This window comes from Seriola dumerili, unplaced genomic scaffold (genome assembly GCF_002260705.1).
Source record: "Seriola dumerili isolate Sdu_G_001 unplaced genomic scaffold, Sdu_1.0 BDQW01000003.1, whole genome shotgun sequence".
NCBI classification, from domain to species: domain Eukaryota; kingdom Metazoa; phylum Chordata; class Actinopteri; order Carangiformes; family Carangidae; genus Seriola; species Seriola dumerili.
Genome location: NW_019174258.1, coordinates 5,490,252 through 5,509,000, shown reverse-complemented (window position 1 = coordinate 5,509,000; position 18,749 = coordinate 5,490,252). Strand labels below are relative to the sequence as shown.

The 18,749-nt window shown below is 39.1% G+C and overlaps 3 protein-coding genes across 3 annotated transcripts; 2 read left to right on the top strand and 1 right to left on the bottom strand.

The window, feature by feature from the left end:
* The first annotated feature begins 362 nt into the window (after nucleotides 1–362).
* Nucleotides 363–9,720, top strand: terf2 (telomeric repeat binding factor 2). The gene is made up of 13 exons (XM_022740210.1): nucleotides 363–513; nucleotides 1,771–1,866; nucleotides 2,413–2,543; nucleotides 2,751–2,837; nucleotides 5,417–5,557; nucleotides 5,956–6,074; nucleotides 6,447–6,974; nucleotides 7,814–7,930; nucleotides 8,201–8,323; nucleotides 8,416–8,562; nucleotides 8,929–9,011; nucleotides 9,108–9,151; nucleotides 9,394–9,720. Exons 1-13 carry the CDS (start codon nucleotides 363–365, stop codon nucleotides 9,550–9,552), a joined length of 1,926 nt encoding a protein of 641 aa, XP_022595931.1. The 3' UTR covers nucleotides 9,553–9,720.
* Nucleotides 9,721–9,816: 96 nt separating this feature from the next.
* nip7 (NIP7, nucleolar pre-rRNA processing protein) lies at nucleotides 9,817–12,109 on the bottom strand. The gene is made up of 5 exons (XM_022740223.1): nucleotides 11,973–12,109; nucleotides 11,761–11,847; nucleotides 11,529–11,667; nucleotides 10,413–10,553; nucleotides 9,817–10,304 (listed from the first exon to the last, which is right to left on the bottom strand). Exons 1-5 carry the CDS (start codon nucleotides 12,026–12,028, stop codon nucleotides 10,185–10,187), a joined length of 543 nt encoding a protein of 180 aa, XP_022595944.1. The 5' UTR covers nucleotides 12,029–12,109; the 3' UTR covers nucleotides 9,817–10,184.
* Nucleotides 12,110–12,139: 30 nt separating this feature from the next.
* cdc42se2 (CDC42 small effector 2) lies at nucleotides 12,140–18,406 on the top strand. The gene is made up of 5 exons (XM_022740236.1): nucleotides 12,140–12,228; nucleotides 14,023–14,264; nucleotides 14,832–14,933; nucleotides 15,029–15,107; nucleotides 16,067–18,406. The coding sequence occupies exons 2-4, from the start codon at nucleotides 14,211–14,213 to the stop codon at nucleotides 15,101–15,103; spliced, it is 231 nt and encodes a 76-aa protein (XP_022595957.1). The 5' UTR covers nucleotides 12,140–12,228; nucleotides 14,023–14,210; the 3' UTR covers nucleotides 15,104–15,107; nucleotides 16,067–18,406.
* The last annotated feature ends 343 nt before the right edge of the window (nucleotides 18,407–18,749 follow it).

Sequence of the window (18,749 nt, the reverse complement as noted above, 5' to 3'; positions counted from 1 at the left end):
TCCTTGTGAGAGATCTGTCAATTCAGAAACGACACGTAGTGTTTGTTTTTCTTATTGTCCCTAAATTATGACTGTCAGGCAGAACGCTTTCCGAGGTCTTGATCAAACTTCATGTCTTTCAGTTGGAAAAAGCACGTACTAGTTATGCTAAACTTCATCTCTGATCCGAAATCGTCCTTCATTTATATTCTTCGCGTTTGATCGGTTGAGGCGTCACACAACTGCGATGAAGCGCTGCCTGAAAACCTAAACTCAGAGAATAAACACCCGTTGCCCCTCTTTCCCCGCCTTCACCGAGGTGACGTAAGCTCTCTCTAAAGACACCCACGGCTCCCTCACGCTTCCGTTGATATCGTCTGAATATGGCGGCAAAGGAAACTATACACAGCCATCAAACTGTTGTCGAGGGCATCGTCAACCGCTGGCTAGTGGATTACTATTTGTTTCTGGCTTTAGAGTCCTTTAAAAATGAACAATATGCGGATTTCTGTGGCATTCGTCGTGTACTTAACAGTGAGTAAATTACTATGTTTTTGCTTGTTGCCTGCCAAGCTAAAATATGATTGTTCAGCTAGCTCATATGTCCACACAACTTTGGTGTTAACGGATTGTTTCATTTACGGCAAGTTTACTGTTAAAAAGTCTCTCTGACCTGTTTTGGATTGTGCTTGTGCACGATCACCGACAGTGTCATTGTCTTAGCTAGCAACTAGCCAAGTTGTCAAAGTTGTCAGACAAACAAATCAAAAGTAAGTAGGGTGAAACTGAATGGTTGTGCTTTATTAATGGGAATTTTATCCTCCAAAAAACCGTTGTTGTTAATGGTATGATATTTGTGTATTACATCTGCACTTCAAGTGGCATTCCATTTTAAAATCGTAAACCTAATGATGCATAATGATTTTTCATTAGTAGCTATGCTGTCCACCTCACATAGGACGGACAGCCGTGTCAAGTGCTCTGATTTTCAGTTAATGCAAGTGAGATGTTACTGGACTGGCCCTGAAACATTTATTGTAGCTTAGACTTTTTCAGGATGCACAGTGTGCAGTTGTGTTAACGTAATGAACACTTACCAAAGACTTCCCAGTTCATGTCTTGAAAAACTTCTGTTAAATTCATGGTACCTCACAAAATCCTATTGCTCTACTCCAACTACTTTTTTGTTATATCTTTCCCACAAAAAAGTAAAAAAAAAAAAAAAAAATTAAAATAGTCTGTCTTGGAAAAGTATTCATCAAATTATCTAAAACGTGGGGTTTTCAGCTCCAAAGCTATTTTTACCAACATCTGTGGCACCCTTTTATGCAGGGTGAAATAACTTCTATATGTGATGGTACTATATTAATGCTACACAGAATCGGAATTTGGTTGCAAAAAAGTGAAAACTAGTCAATCAAATTAATATTAATTTTTGATGGTTCTTTGTTTGTTTAAAAGAAATATTCATTTTTATTGATATGATTCCTGCAAAACATCCAGCAGCAACTATTTACATGAATACATGTTGCAAATTATCCTTAGGTTGTCTTGGATATTCAGTACAAATTCCAACTCAGTCCAGTAGAAAAAAAACAATTGGTGTGACATCCATGACCTGGGAAAATGAAATGACCTGGGATATAAATTTGTACACATTCTGTTGATCTTCTATGAAGAAATTGATTGAAATAAAGACTGCACAGTGTAGAGCCAGCTATGAATGTGAATTATTTACCGCAATATGTGTTTTTAGGAGAAATGACAAGCTTATTCATTGACTTGTTACAGGTGTCTTGGCCCGTCCTTTGGAGTCCACTGATACCATGCCAACAAAAATTGGGATATTGCAGTTCCTCTCCAGGATAAATGAGGGCGAAAGACTTGGTGAGATCAGTATTAATACACTCACCGTGGCACATCAGCTCAGTAACTTTGTCAACAGTGTGTATCATTGGTAGTTTTAATTTAGCTGCGTCTATGTATATCATTTTCTATCTATGCATAGTAGAAAACATTAAAATAAGCTTCATTCCAAAATGCAGAAGTGTAATATTTACTTGGTAACTAGTAAATAAAATAACATGTTAAAAATGTGCATGTAACTATTTACATAAAGGACAATTTTATTCAAAGTACCACAGTAATGTCACATTTTCAGTCCAACATGTATAAACAGCACCTGATAATATTTGAAAACTCGCAATGAAATAGTAAAGTTTTGAATTATATTGCACACAAAAACTGTAGTAGTAGTTGTAGTATGTTTGCTGACTAAAAGGAGATATCAGCTCAGTATTGTTAGTCATATTGAAAGTGTATAAAATTCAAATTCAAGACTTTTCTCTAAATCTACTCTTTAGCATATATGCGGTCCTACTTCCACAATGTGACTTGACACCCGATTGGATATTGCTTTGCCTTTGCTTACAGACCTGGTATTTGAGTCTGACCAGTCAATAACTCCTCTGGAATCAGCCTTAATGTTGCTGGAAGGCATCAACCAAAAATGCAGTATTCCACAGCAGGATTTCGAGAATGTAAGCACTTCAATTAAAGAGATGGTAAGGACTCTTCTTATTTTTTCAAACATTCATGTTCTGCACAGGTTCCATTAACACAAATACAGTTTAAACTATGATGCTAGTGCTGCACCGATTGTGTATCTGTGTCTGCGTTTGTGTGTGTGCGTGTGTTCATGCTTTTGTGTGTATTTGCTTTCACAAAGTTTACTGACATTTTATTTAACAATTTTTTTTGTCTGTCTTTAGATTGTGCGGATTTTAATTAAATACAATGAATTTGAGAAAGCAAAGGAGCTGCTGATCAAACACTTCCCCAAACCAATGGTTGGCAAGGTGAGTTCAGTAACATTCAGTAATGTTTAATCGACAGCTTTGTAATGTCAGTGAGTCAAATCAGCATTTAACTTCCACTTCCTATGTTAATGCATTAATATTTCCATTAATCATACTGTCATTGTATTGTTACAGAAAAGTTGCAGTGTACATTGTTAGCTGAAATGTCGTGTATTGAATCATAATGGGCATACTTTTTAAAATGGGTGGGTAAGCAGCACACCTCTTGAGCACCCTCAGGCTGGTGCAGGGTCTGCTGCCCAGTCTGCTTCACTTTCCTTTCCTCATGTCATTAGCGGTGGTGGTCAGGATGTCTGTTGATGAGGGCCATGGAGTGCTCTTGTTGGAGCGAGACAGTAGTGGATGATCCTAGATCCTTCTTTCTTTGTTGTTGCAGCCATTTCCTTTTGTTGTATAGTCTGCAAAGTAAATTGATCAGAAGTGGTGTGTATATTGATATTTTGGTCCCTCACAAATGTATGCATACACATACTATACACTGGCATGCAAAAGTTTGGGCACCCCTGGTAAAAAAAAATTCTTTGCTGAGAAAAGTTGAGTGAGTTTAGTATGAACTGACCTCTAGTCAAAGAAGAAACATTCTTTCCAAGATTTTAAGCAAGATTAGTGTATTGTTCTTGTTTTGTACAGTTTTAGTGTGAAGAAAGCAAAGGAGTACCATGCAATGATTTGCACAGATTTGAGACTCTGGAGTGGTGGTGTATTGTTCTACTGTGCAGCAACAACTGCACAAATACTGTATAACTTTCAATGGAAGAATCATCACAAGAAAACCTTTCCTGGATCCTCACCACAAAATTCAGCATCAGACATTTGCAAAGGAACATCTAAACAAACCTGATGCGTTTTGGAAAAAAGCTAACTGCAAGCTGAAGGTTTTGCCATGGCCCTCACAGCCCCCTGACCTAAACATCATCAGAAATTAAGCAATGCATGCAAGACAGCCCAAGAATCTCACAGAACTCGAGGCCTTTTGCAAATAATAATGGGCAAAAATCCCCCAAACAAGAACCAAAGATTGGTAGCTGGTACAAGTTTACGAGCTCTGATACTTTCCAAAGGGGATGTTCACAAGTACTGATCATGCAGGTTGCCGTTTTTAACTTTCAGACATTTTGTTCAAGGGTGCCCAAACATTTGCATGCCACTGTATGTAACTAAGTTATGTTACACTAATCCAAGCTGGAAGGTATATAGAGCCTGAATCAGCCTGATCAATATCATGTGGACATCAAGAATACTCAGGTTATTAGTTTTTGTTAAATATTCCAGCCAAAGAGCTTTGCACTTTACTAGTTACATCTCCATAGAAAGTAATCTCATACATCTCTCCTGTTTGTTCTTCCACACACTGTAAAAACATCTGAATTCTTTCTGAAACTGTTTGTGCAGTGCAGTGTGAAACACACACATACACTCACCAGCCACTTTGTGAGGTACACCTGTTCAACTGCTCGTTAACGCAAATATGTAATTGGCCAATCACATGGCAGCAACTCAATGCATTTAGGCATGTACACATAGTCAAGAACGATCTGCTGAAGTTCAAACCGAGCATCAGAATGGAGAAGAAAGGAGATTTAAGTGACTTTGAACGTGGCATTGTTGTTGGTGCCAGACGGGTGGGTCTGAGTATTTCAGAAACTGCTGATCTACTGGGATCTTCACAACAGAGATATTGTAATTTCATATAGAGAATGGTCCGAAAAAGAGAAAATATCCAGTGAGCGGCGGCTCTGTGGGCGAAAATGCCTTGTCAGTCATGCCAGAGGTCAGAGGAGAATGGCCAGATTGATTCAAGCTGATAGAAAGGCAACAGTAACTCAAATAACCCCTCGTAACAACTGCGGTATGCATAAGAGCATCTCTGAACGCACAATACGTCGAACCTTGAAGCAGATGAGCTACAGCAGCAGAAGACCACACCGGGTGCCACTCCTTTCAGCTATGAACAGGAAACTGAGGCTACCATTCGCATGGGCTCACCAAAATTGGAGAATAGAAGATTGGAAAAACGTTGCCTGGTTTGATGAGTCTCAATTTCTGCTGCAACATTCGGATGGTAGGGTCAGAATGTAGCGCAAACAACATGAAAGCATGGATCCATCCTGCCTTGTATCAACGGTTCAAGCTGGTGGTGGTGTAATGGTATGTTTCTTGGCACACTTTGGACTCCTTAGTACCAATTGAGCATCGTTTAAACGCCACAGCCTACCGGTGGCCGGTGAGTGTACAGTGATGTAAGGTGCTACTTCCAAATAGCAGATGAAGCAGCAGCTCTTCTTTAAAATAACATCTTCAGTCATTGGATGCAAAGTATAAACAATACACTTGTCAGCTTGTTTGTTAGTTATTGGTTGTTCTTTGATGATGTGTGCAATACCAATAACTGAAACTGAATGTAACTAAAATTAGGTTGTTATGTTAGATATGTTAACAGATGGACTAGAATGTCTTTGAATTAGTCGTGAAACGGTAAGGTTAGCTGTTTGCTGCATTTTCTATCACAGTTTTGACTTCATGTTTATGTGTAAGTATGTGCCCGTGTTCTGTCTTAGAAAGCTATATTCATGGGTCTCATCAGCAAGAGGAGTAAAAGGCATGAAGTCATCGAGCAAATCGACTTCCACCAGTTCAAGGAGGAGATGTTGGCCTTTTGCCAGAGGCTCTGCTCATTCAGTGTTCCCTTTCTGCACAAGGTATGTTGCTATGAATTAAGCACAAGACAAGGGCTCATTATATTGAAACACTGATTTTTTGTGATCCTTCTTAAAGGTTATGAGGAGTTTCAAATGGAAGTGGTCACGAATTGTTGAATGTTAAAAAGTTTTGTTTGAGATTTTACTGGCCCTTTTGAAGCTGATTTGTCAACACCACTAATTTTATGATAAAAAGTTTTTAGAAGCATATTCAATTAACCGATCGTAAGTCCCGTCAAGTCTTTGAGAATGTTTTTGTAGAAGTTCAAAAAGAAATCCTTGCCTGTGTTGACCTTAACATTTTTTCAGCCAGTCCAGATGTGATATTGTAGATTTATTGGTTAAGTTCATGTCTGTCTTAATACTTATTTTCTATTTTTGGTTTGTATGTCTGCCAGGCTGCAAAACAGCTAATTGATAAAAGGCTTACGGAGCAAGACGACAAAATAGCTGGACCTGATGAGCAAGATGAACCTGGCGCAAGTCCACAAATCATCACCGTCTCATTTGTACCATGGTAGGCGCTCTCTCCCTTTCAGTTAACTTCTGTTCATTTCAAAGAAGCTCATAATTACTGTTGAAATACTAAATTAATTCACTTAACATCATACAGCCCGCACTGCCTCTACTCCTGTCATCCCTGGGATGCATCACAGCAGTGGTAAAAGAGCTTTTAAAATCTGTGTTTCTTGATTGTGTCCCCGCCGCCTCTCTCTGCTGTGCATCATCTGACTGACGGAAGAAAACTGACACCAGATCTCTCTACATTTTTAGTAGGCATATCTCTGAGAGAGAGCCAAGGCATCACTGTGACCCCCCCCCCCCCCCCTTTCATTTTTGGCTACAATACCCTATTCAAACTCTTTCTTGTCTCTATCTTATCTTCCAGTAAACGTAAAATTATCCAGAGGACAAGGCTGGAGGAAGTCTACAAGGCTTTGGCTGCAGGTTCTGATGAGAGAACATTTGCCTGGCTGGAGGAAGAGGTGGAGAAAGAGCAGCAGGCAAGAGAAGAAGACCTTTCGCTGCGCCTCTCGCCTTCTCCCGAAAAGGATGCCAATCAGGACGAGCTGTTTCAGAGAGAATCAGGCAGTCCAATGGAGGCTTCCCCAGCTGACCAACCACCACAAATGGATGCTGTTCCTCAAACACAGGCAGGTTCACTCTCAAAGACACCCTCAGTGCTGAGGAAGAGGCGGCTTTACACTGTGGCACAACTAGTGGTCGAACCGGACAGCCAGGCGAGCTTGCAGTGTTCAACTGTCTCTCAGGAGCTAGAGACCGAGTTCAGAACAGAAGAGCCACCACAGTCACCGACTCTATCCAAAGAAAAAGACTCACTGAGCCTATTAACGGACATTGAGGTTACCAAACCCACACGGAAGCTCCGCAGACGAGCCAACAAAAGTTGCAGCAGGTAAATGATAAAAATTTAAAACATAAATAATGATATTCATTTTTGGAGGTTACTCTGATCAGTAAAATGGCAATCAAAATATCATGCAGATGTCTATTACAAATGACCATCCATGATTGATGGTTTTCAATTTCACAAAAAAATTGTCTTTAAAACAAGCAGATAAATAAATGTTACTTAAACCTCAGTTTTTACTACCCGATGCCTCTCTGTCTCCATCATGCAGACCTGCTCTTGTGTTTCCTCACAATTAGTTGAGATGATGGTTTTGACTCAAGTGGTGTCTCATGATCTAGTCAAGCAGGCAGTATCTTTGAGCCGTTCTCACTTCAGAGCTTGAGGGCTGTCTGAGCATGATGAAAGCAACCAGAGAGTTTTTCCAAAGTGCAAGGTGCATCAAATTACATCTATGTCATGATACATCCTGTCATTAAAGTAATACATGCATCCGCTATGCTCTGAAATAAATAACTGGTACAATCAAGGAATGTATTGATATTTTGTAGTAGTAAGCCCAATTAATAAAAACAGGGTACCAGAAGCACAAGCAGTGAATTTTACATGGACTTTTAAGAAATCGGTATCATCAGTATCAGATCACTTGATTCCAGTGACATTACATAGAATATACACATACATTTTCTGTCTTTTAATGATAAATATTTTTTTTTACACAGGTTCTGATGATGTAGGTTGTGCATTTCTATGAACACAGATATTTTTTATGCCTGCCCTCATATAGCACATTTCATTATGAGCAGATTGCCTGTGGTCCGGTATTCCTCAGTGAGTGTGTAGCTGTAAAAGACAAAAAAAACAAACACTGTTTTGTCACGCAGAGCCTCAGCTAGTTTGGCAGAGTCAACAGACAGTGAGGAGGACCCCCCTGGCTCTGTGGCCAACAGGGAAATTCATGTGGAAAAACTCCACAACCAGTCCAACAGTTCACTCACCAGGTAAGTCCAAATGTGCTTAAGCTAAGTTACAACTAGGTGACTGAAACTGTCAGTGTTTTATGCTTTATCTAGTTTGTTGTGGTTCACATTTGATTCCACTTTACAGGATCTGGTGGGAATCTTTATAAGTAGGCTACACATTGTGTAATTACTGTGACAGTTTGAAAACATGGCTATTGAATTTAACTACTTGAGAGAGAAACATTTTAGTCAAAACACATCTCTCCTTTTCTGGATAAAGCTTGATTTGACTCAACTCTCATCTTGCAGAAACTCCACCCAGTCAAAACAGTTGTCATCAGACAATGAGGAAAACCCACAGGGGTCCTTGGCCTCCTTCAGAACCCCAGTGCGGAAAACCCGCAAACAACTGGCCAGCAAACCTCTCAGCAAGCAAGTCCAAATACAATTCCATTTATTATGTTGTCAGTATGTTTGTTCACGATTCAAGGATTGACAACATTTGACAAACCTTATTTATGCAGCAATCCAGGTAGTGCAGTTGTAGTCTGTGTCATGGATTCTTCACTGGACAGATCGCCCAACCTGTCCACACCTGACCCCGTCCCCCAGACAAGCTCCACTCCACACAAGGACTCCACCCAAGACAAAGGTCTCTCCCATTCAAAATGGTTAGTAAAAATTACACCAGCAGCTTTTGATAGAAATTGATTGAGTCACCCATTGTGATTGAATCCAAGCTAACCATACAAAAACAATAAGTATTTTGTGTGTGTGTGTGTGTGTGTGTGTGTGTGTGTGTGTGTGTGTGTGTGTGTGTGTGTGTGTGTGTGTACCGTACCTTATCTGCCATTGTGATTAATTCACTTTTCACATGGCTTTTGATATAACATTTCTCTGTCCCAATATTCATTTGAGTGTCTAAAAGTCACACACAAGCTACATATTTTGATGAGTTAACTATAAAAGTTTATTTATCAGAATGAGATTAATTAATTTTAAAAAATCAATGAAAAGAAACCTCCTCTTGTTCACAGGAAACAACTGTACAATAATGCAAAGGAAAGTAAGGAAAGCTGGAGCGACGAAGAGTCATATGTCAACTCCAGAAAGAACAGCGGTAACATTTCATCACACATCTGCTTCAATTTAATTCTGTCTAAATCTAGTTGGGAAAATCTTGTTCATGCAGTGATATTATTTGTTTTTCCCAAAGGATCGCACGAGACCAACATTTCATCTTCAAGCCACAGGAAGAGGGTAAGTATTTGTAATTCTCAAAGGTCTTAAATTAAGTAACAAATCTGTTGTGAAGCATTATGTACAGGGTAGTTTGTGAGAATATCAAACCTGAATCATAGTAATTAAACAAACAAATGTAAAAAGCATAACATGGATTTGGTCAACTCAACGACAAAACTAAAACAAAAGCATTGTTGCCTGTTTTGGACTTATATGCCACAGTAGGAAAAGGGTAACCATGTGTTCCTGTTGTGTTGCAGAGATGGACTGAGAGTGAGACACAGAAGTTGAAAGAAGGGGTCAGAAAATTTGGTGAGGGGAACTGGGGAAAGATAAAGGCACACTACAAGTTCAGTAATCGAACAAACGTCAATCTCAAGGACAGATGGAGAACAATGAAGAAGTCAAATATGGTGTGAGACTGAAGACAAGTTCAAGGGCAGTGATTCAGCACAGTCCGGTCCTTTTTTTCCTGTTTTCAACACTGATGATGATGTGACATTATTGTAAACTTTATGTTCATTAGATGATCTAGTTCAATAAATTTTCAGCTATTCAATTTGTGAGATGAGTTGTCTCTTTATTATTAAACCTGCAATGGTGTCATGTATTTCTACTGGTGGCTGATATATGCATTTTCACTGCAGCCCCCCTATTCAGTAGCAAGCTCACCAAAACAGAAATAAATACAAAGACATGAATTTATTTGAAAAATGACATTTACAAGAGAGATACTCACATAAACACTCGCATCATTTTGACAAGAGTGGAATATCAAGAGGCTCTGTGACAAATAAATCCTGTAGATGGCACCTTAGCGGTATCCCAAAGTGAGTCAATACAGGTCTTTATTTCAGTCCCTAGACTGATTTGGAAATATGGGCCAGTTGTAACACCTATTGAGGTGCTCTTTAACCAGGTGCTTATATCCTACCACTTCAAGGTTAAAAGAAAACCACAGCTGTTCTGGGTCTGAATTTCAGTGACTGTTACTGGATAAGAAAGCGGTAATGAAGAGGGGGGATTTGACAGTCCTGTTGTTGATGCAGCTTTATGTTAACGTGTCTTCATTCCTAATGAACTCTCCGACATCGGCCTGGTGGAACACTACAATGGACAGGGGGTCCATTCGCCGGCACTCCTGTGTAGACTTGGCTGCCACTCCAAAGCCCTGAGGGATAAGACATTAGTTTAATATATCCCACTGGTGGACTACAACAACTCTTTGAACTGTTTGGCAGAGTATATAAGCAATGAGCATCATAGTTATAAGACTTACCAGAGGCATGTCAGACATGGAATAGACCACAACTCCCTGGTACTGCATAGTGTTCTCAGTGATTCTCCCAAGCCCAGACTTAAGCACGTGGTTTCCGTAGAGGAAAGACTGCTCTGCTCCAGGCTTCACCCACACCTTGAACTGAAGATATGACAGGAAGCTCCATATTATTCATACACGTGTGAGTTTACTTAACTTAATCTTAGTGGCAGTGATGAAATGTTTTAAAAATTAAAGAATGGAAACAGATGGAAACAGGAAAAGTTGTGTGCACAAACATTAGCTACTCCTCATTAGCTTCTCAACACAAATCTTTGTAAATGAAGGCAGGACCCCAGAAGAGCCTGACAAAGATACACACACACATACACAAGGAAGTAGAGCAGCAGGATTAAGGTATCTGGTTGCTCAGTAAAAACCTGGACCAGCTCTTTTTTCTTCAATCAGTGACGTTCAATATTTAAAAGGGTTACACCTGGTTTACCTAATTAATTCTGTCTCATGAGGGCCCCTGTGTAGACGTGTCTGTCGTAGCAACCCAGTTACAGCAACTAGATACATACTTTCTAATATATAACAACTATAAGTTCGGTAAACAGGTTTTACGTTACTGTTAAAAGAAAAGAAAAACCCCAATATACTCAGAACTTTTTTCACAGAAGAAATCTTGTCATGTCACAGTGCGAGGGGCTTTTACTTGGAAAAAGTAATTTGTTAGTCATTAATGAATTAAGTCTTTAACAGAGCTAAAAGGTCATAAATTTGCTTGTTCCAGTTGCAATATAAGGACTTTGTTTTCTTTTTTTTTCTTTTTTTATTGCAATCTGGGTATTTTGGTGTTTTTGGACTGATGTGTTTTGACAAAAAAGAGACATCTGAAGACTTCACCTTGGGCTATCCAGTGGCTGCTCCAGTGGTGCAGCTGTCTTTTGACATCACTTCAAATTGGGGCTCAACTGAAAAGGACAGTGTCACCTCACCGCGTATTTGTATTGCCGCACATCCTCTGTTTCCTCAATCTTACTCCAGCCTCCACTGGCACGAGCGAAATAGAGAGGAATGTGTGCAAACGATGGAAGCAAAGATACAAATGAGATGCACCCATAGTCACCTCACCTTTGCATAGGGCGCCAGAAAATCCAGAGCTGTGATGTGCAGGCGGAACTTGCTGGTCTTTGTGAACTTTCCAAAACATGTTCCTACTGACACGAGCTTGTCCCGGGAAAAGTTTGTAGCCAGTTTAAGAATTTTCTCACTGTGGAAAACAAGAACACGATGATACATGAACTACTCGACGTAAAAGTATTGGTAGATAAGACAACAATTGTGCTCACTTATCCTGGATTACCTCATGTAGTACACACGATCACTGTGGAGCCTGAAACAGTAGGTACCGTCAGGCCGGTCCACTAGTAGTTTTATGTTTTCACCGATGCTGTTGTGGAGAAAACAGACGGATCTCACACACACGCTAACGAGCAAGCATGCTAGATATTTCAGTCAAATTTGATGTTCAACAGGAAAACAAGGAAAGCAAAAATGTCGTTCAGGTTCACTTACTATTTCGACAGCTTCTCGAACATTATTTTCGTCTCTTCATCTGTTAATGGCCTCATCCTGAGTATTTAGAACTACTTTTATCAACCTATAACTTCGTCTCTATCGAGCTACATGAAAACGTGGGTCAACACGGAAGCTGTCACGCTTTTGAGCGGAAGCTGGTTGACGTAATCAGCGAGCGCAGTTCCTGGTTTTTTGCACTCTTTAGGTTTCAGTCGATCGTACGTTTTTACTCTGGCCAGCCGGCTGCCATCCGGTAAGTTCATTCACTTGAAATTACAATAACCCCCGGAAATAGGTTTATTATATCGCTGGTAAACAGTAAACGGGAAGATTCGTTTGCTTTACAATCCGTTTTTGTTGAGCATTCAAGTCACACTCTCGGAAACGGGCACGGTTAGCCTCGTTAGCTAGCTGTCAGTGGAAAAAAACACCGAGCTGCTGCCGTTAGCGCGCTGGTGAACGGTAGCCTGCGAGCTAACTCTGCTAGCAGCTGATAGTGCTAACACTGGTTGGCTGCAAACAACAACGCCGCTCGTATAAACCTACTCAATTTAAATGAATCCTGAAACGCTGTGGTGCCATCGGTAACCCCACTGATGTGCACCCAGCAGCTTTAGCTCGGGCTCTTGGACTCTGGTGAAGTGTGTTTGCCGCAGCGGTGCAAAGTTACATAACGCTCATTTGTTTGTAAATACCGACTACGTTCGTTTAATCCGAGATCAAGAGTCAGTGTAAGTGATCCTTTAAGGATTTCAACGCTCTTTAAGATCAAGAATAAGCACCTCTGCTGTGACTCCCTGCCACCTGATAATATGATTCGCCTGTTCGGAGTGCTCAGTGACAGTTCAATGTCAGCGATGTGTACCGTCAGCTGCAGAGACAGTTGCAAATTAGGAAATTACTTTGTCAGCGAGCTCTTTGCATTTGGCAGATCATTTGATCCTCCTGCCATCTCCTGTCGGCAAGAATGGCTGAAAAAATTCCTGATCCTGTTGTCTGTTGCAGCCAAGTAAATTTGTACATATCAAAAAACATTATATTCACTGAGATGACACATTTCGAAAATATCTTACCACAAAATACCACAAAATTGTGAATTAAGTCATATAAATGTAACTGTAGCACCTACAGTCTTACCACAGCCTTTTCTCCTAATGTACACATTGTCTTTATGTCCTCTCAGTAGCACACAGCATTCTAACACAAAGATACACATCATCTATTAAAAGAGTGCCCCCCCTACAATATAGTATATGTAGCAGTCATGTAGTAACAGCACAGGCATGTCAGTAATTTTTTCAAATGATGCTCCTGGTTTTCTGTTCATGTCCTGTTAGCGAATAAATCCTGTAGGTTATTTCAGTTCCAGGGAGATAATAACTAAAATATATACCTTATCAAGGCTGCTTTGTTAACAACAGCATGCTGAAAAGTGAAACCCTGGCTATTCAGTAAAAATAGCCAAAGGTTATAATCAAATACTAATTTGTTTAACTTGAGATCACCCTCAAAAGGAAAAGCGAAACATTGATCAATTTGAATGCCTGTCTTTTGTAGTAGGTGACTGCTCAGGATCCCACACTGAAACACACATGACCCAGGTTCTCAATTTTGAGACCTGTACAGTTTCACAGAATGCATAAATATTTCCTTATGTACAACATACTTCTTTAGATTAAAGTTTTCCTTTTACTTTTCATGAGGATGTCAAAATACCTGAAATGTGTGTGTGACAGTAGTTGATTTTGAAAATAGTAGCCCAACTTTTAAGCCAATCTTAGAAAACTGACTGAGGCACTACAGAAATTTAAATATAATTTTTTTTTTTTTTTTTTCATTAGAAAAATGTATGTATACTATTGTCCCCACCTCTTGAGTCATTAGTTATGACACCAGTGGTGCCCACAAAGAAATCTATGATTGCTCGGCAGGAAAAACAAAAACAAAACTTAAGTGTAGAAATAGTGGATAACCATGACTGTATTGGCTGATTTGACAAAATGTGTCAGCACTTTATTAAGATGTTTTTGTTTTTTCGTCTCGACAGGAGTGTGCTGCCCTGTGTTGGGAGAACAGTACTCGTGCCAACGGTTCACCCTAGAGAAACCAGTGGCGTGTGTCTGTCATCAGTTTCCTGTGTGTCTGTGGCTCTGGTAGCACTGAACAGGAAGAGAGACACAGAGAGACGTCTGAACTAAGAGAGGAAACTGCTGTGGCTTCTTCGTCAGCCTCAGAATGACTGAGTTCTGGGTTTGTTTCAGCTGCTGCATTGCAGAGCAGCCACAACCTGTGAGTATGAAATTAACATAGAAGACAAACTTGTTTACGTCGTTTTTTTTTTTTTTTTTATAAATGTAGCTGCCTTGTTAAAAGTAGAAATTGGTATGACGTGTGTAGGCTGATAAACTGAGTTGGCCCAAAAAATCTTACATTTCACTCAAATTATGATAATTGGGAATATTCTTCATTCTTAGACGGTTTCTTGTAATAATATTGCAGTTGTGTTGTGCCTGACAAAATATAAAGTACAGCATCTTTTGCTTATAGATTAAATATGGCAGTGGCAGGGCCTTTACATCTCTATTAGACTCAATAAGGTTTATAATTGTGGCAGAAAACAACTAGTTGTTGTGGCTCGTTGTTGTCAGCCAGTCTGGCTACTAACAGATAGAATAAATGAAATCACGAACATCGACCTCTGCCTTGGTTTGCGCAGGTCCACTGCTCATGAAACAAAGTTTCAAAAAGTAAACTGGAGACAAATGAATTGTTTTGTTTTGTTTTGTTTGAAGTAATGTTGCATTAAATACATTTGGATTAAAAAAAAAACTTAATGTTAATGATACCCATTTTCAGAAACGGCGGCGACGGATCGATCGTTCCATGATCGGAGAGCCAACAAACTTTGTTCATACCACACATGTAGGCTCAGGGGACATGGGCCTAGGATTGGCATCAGTAGGTTTTTAATCCTCCCTTCAGGATATTAAATCCACAGAAAGTTGCGGTTACAGCATTTCAGTTAACTAACATTTCCAACTTGATGTTTGTAGGTGGACCTTGTTCAGGCCCAGATGAAATCTAAAGGGGGCTATGCGCATGGAGGATCTGAAGGTTCTCAGTTGTAACAAGGTGAGAGCTGCTGTTTCATCCCTTTGTGGAACTGATATTAAGCCGCAGAATTTTCACTACCTCATACAAGCCATATAAGCTCAGCTCATGCATGGTTTATGTAAACAACTATTTGTGACTTGTAAAAGGTCGTAAACACTGATAAACAACCAGCTGTGTGTAAACAGATCTTCCAAAGAAAACCTCTTTTTTGTTCTTTAATGTAGGTCACTCAAGTGTTTGAATAAAAAATCACAACAAGAAATATAATTTAGGTTTGGAAAGTTCTTGCCTTTTGCCTCTGGCTGCAGTGCTTTATTGGTAAGACAGGACGTAAATATTGAATTGTGTAGACCTTCCAGTTAACAACGCGATTCTAAACACAACAGCGAGCTTGGCATGTGTGGCTTTAAAAGGAAAAATGCCACATAGCCCATATTTGTACTTTGCTTTATATAGTCATGTTTATTTTGGGGGAATTCATCCCTGCATGAAGGAATGTATGTCCTGCTTCTTCTTGATTAGCTTTGTTGTGTTGTTGTGCTGATAACCAGTTCCATTTTTATTTGTGACAGTGACTCAGCTGTCAGTAAAATTAGTTTTTCCTTTTTTTTCCAAGTTTGGTTTTTCATTTTTCAACACTGGCCTGATTTGGGCAGAGGCATGGCTTTCAACTGGACTCAGGCGACTGGTTAACCATTAATGTTGCACTGTGCCTAGATTTTTAAACTCCCACTGGATGTTTCCATGGTTACTTTCACCTTTCAATTTCGGATCTGGTCACTCTACAGTTTGCTGAAGAGATTCCGCCCTTCAATATCAAACATGTTTGGGGAAAAAATGTGGACAGGCAAAATGACAACGTGACTTCCTCACCAAACTTTGACCAGTCAGATTCAGATTTGATAGTAAAATTGTGTGATTTTTGGAGCACCTATCAGCGGCATCTTAACATTTGTTCCCCTTCTTTCCCCCCACAGCCCTTCACAGTCTTGTGGAAACTACTGTTGTTGATATGAGGAAGCGTTTTCAAAAAGCAGTTCTGTCTGTAACGGACGCAGGACCAAAAGATGAAACTACTGCTTTTCCATAATGTTGTATATATTTTTATTTTCCATTCCTTTTGTTTTTTTAATGAAGCACTGCTATCCATTTGCTGCCATACTGTTGCACTGTAAAGAGTAACTGTTAAGAATAGATAAGAGGGTTTAGAAAGCTCATAAATCTCAGTCAGATGTATGCTTGTGTGTATGCATGAGGAAAATATTTTCAAAAATATTTGCTGTTGTAGCCCATTTGGATGCCTGTATTTATTATCTGATTTGTAAACGGACCTCATGGTGGCTGGGCCACGCTGGAGATTTGAAACATTCAGTTTCCTTCTTTATTCTCAGAGGTTTATCAAAGGACAGGTAGCAGATAGCAAGGCAAAAAGCGATATATGTTCATTGTTTTGTTCTGAAAAATACTCATGATTCTCTGAGTTGCTTTCAGGGTTGAAGATTGCTGTTTTGTAATAAACTTGAAATGAGTAGAGTACACTGGACCATACATTGTACACTCACACTTGCTTAGGAATTTTGCATTGATTTCAACTTTTTTTTTATATTCATTTAGATTGAATCATATAGAATTTTAATAAACTATGAACTTCTTAATCTGCCTTCTGAAGTCATGTTCATTATTTGTTTTACTAGTGTAATTTGTAGCTTAGTGCTTTCAAAAAGATTCATATTTTTATATACGTTTTTTTTTCTTTTCAAGGCTTATAGATTAAGAATTAAAGTTGGAAGTAACCAAATCACCACTGCAAACACTGCCACAAATGTGGGTAAGGTTTGATACCTTTAGCTTACATACTATATGTCCATCATATCCCTATTGGATAATTGTGACCGCTGTTCCTTTTTGCTAGGACAGTTTGTGTTACATACTTTGTCCTTTCATGACTTCTTGGATGATTTCTCTTGACATAAAATAATTTTTAAGTTCTTGTTTGGCAGACATTTTTTTTTATCCCTCTGGGGGTCTTAGGAGCTGCAAGTTTCTTTGAAAGCTCAAATATTAGTTCTCTTAAAATTGACAGAGGCTTCTAAATGGAATTCAACCTAACCTGACCCACCTTTGCAGTGGTGTTTGCGATCACATTGCTTCAGTGTTAAAAGGTGTTCTCATGCGATGTCAACATTATTTTGTCAAAACCATTTAACATGAAACATATATGGACAATTCAGTTAAGTTATTCACATTTTGTCTGTTTGTGCAAATGTTTACCCACCTTTTTCAAGCTGATATCATTTTTTATACAAGTTTCTTCTGTTAGGGATAAATAAGTGCAGCTCTTAATGCCTGCTTATGTTGATTGTCAGTTATATTAGTGGTCAGCTTAGAGTTAGTGTTCTCTTTTCATTGACTGCCTGGTACATCTGTTGTCCCCTTGTACTGTCATATGTAGACAAAATTTCCAAACCAGGCTCCATTGAAAATATAATTAATCAGAAAGGCCAGGGGGTGTGGAGCAAACCAGCACACCTGGATCTATTAATACAAGTGATTGTTTGTCCTCCATGTACATCCCATGATTCAATAACAGAATGTGATGTGGTATTATTAAGTCGAACAAAAGTCTGTGTAGATTGATGTTAAATGAGTGCTATTGTAAACTATTCATGATACAAGAATGAGATCTTTGGTGTTGGTACCAGGCAACATAAAATACCAGATTATCATTTACAGCCTTAAACCCACTGGTAAACACTTTCCCAACATTCACTGACAGATTTAATAATGGTGATTCATCAGGTTAAAACCTTGTCACAGAGATCTAATGTTTCTGTTTAAATGTTTCTGTAGTAATTCCTGTGTAGAAAAATCCACATATGTGTAGACTAGTTTGTGTTTTTTCCAGCTCTGGGTTAAATGCTGTAGTACTGTATGTGCAGGTGCAGACATAATGGGATTGCAGTATATTCTGTGACCAGCAGGCTGTGTTGGTGGACTGGTTGAATGTGACTTAAAAGATTTGTTTCCTTTTTGGAATTCCTGTCACAGGAGTTATTTTGTTTTGTTTTTTTAAATGATAATACTGTAAATACGTAACATAAAAGTAATGGATCCATGCTTTATTTGTATTCAGGGTCACATATTTTGGGTTACTTTCCTGTATAACATTGTTGGGAAGGTAAGGTTGGAGCAGTGTTTAATTTTTTTTTTTCTCCTGAGGATCTGCCTGATATGTAGTTCCCACTTTCAGGGAAGTTCATCTGTCTGCATTTTTCAGAATAAACAAAGAGAAATAAATGTTATCTGTTGATGTTTGACCAACTGTGTGCTCCATGTTTTCACTTCAGGCCGAAACCCCCCATCTATGGGTCTTTCTGGATTAAAGCACAGATGATTTTAAAACTAAAAACACACAATAACCAATGGTGGTAGGGATGCACAGATCCTAATGTACTGCTACATCAAAGCAAAAATACTCCACTACAACTAAAAGTAACGCATACAAACGCATACTTGTGTAAAAAAAAAAAAAATTGTACATAAAAAGTAAAAGTACTCCTGCAGAAAAAAAGCCCTTTATTTCTCATGATATGATTAGATAGTTGATACTGTTTTAGCTGAGGTGGATCAAGTTTTAAATGGAAGGGGTCATGAGAGGAT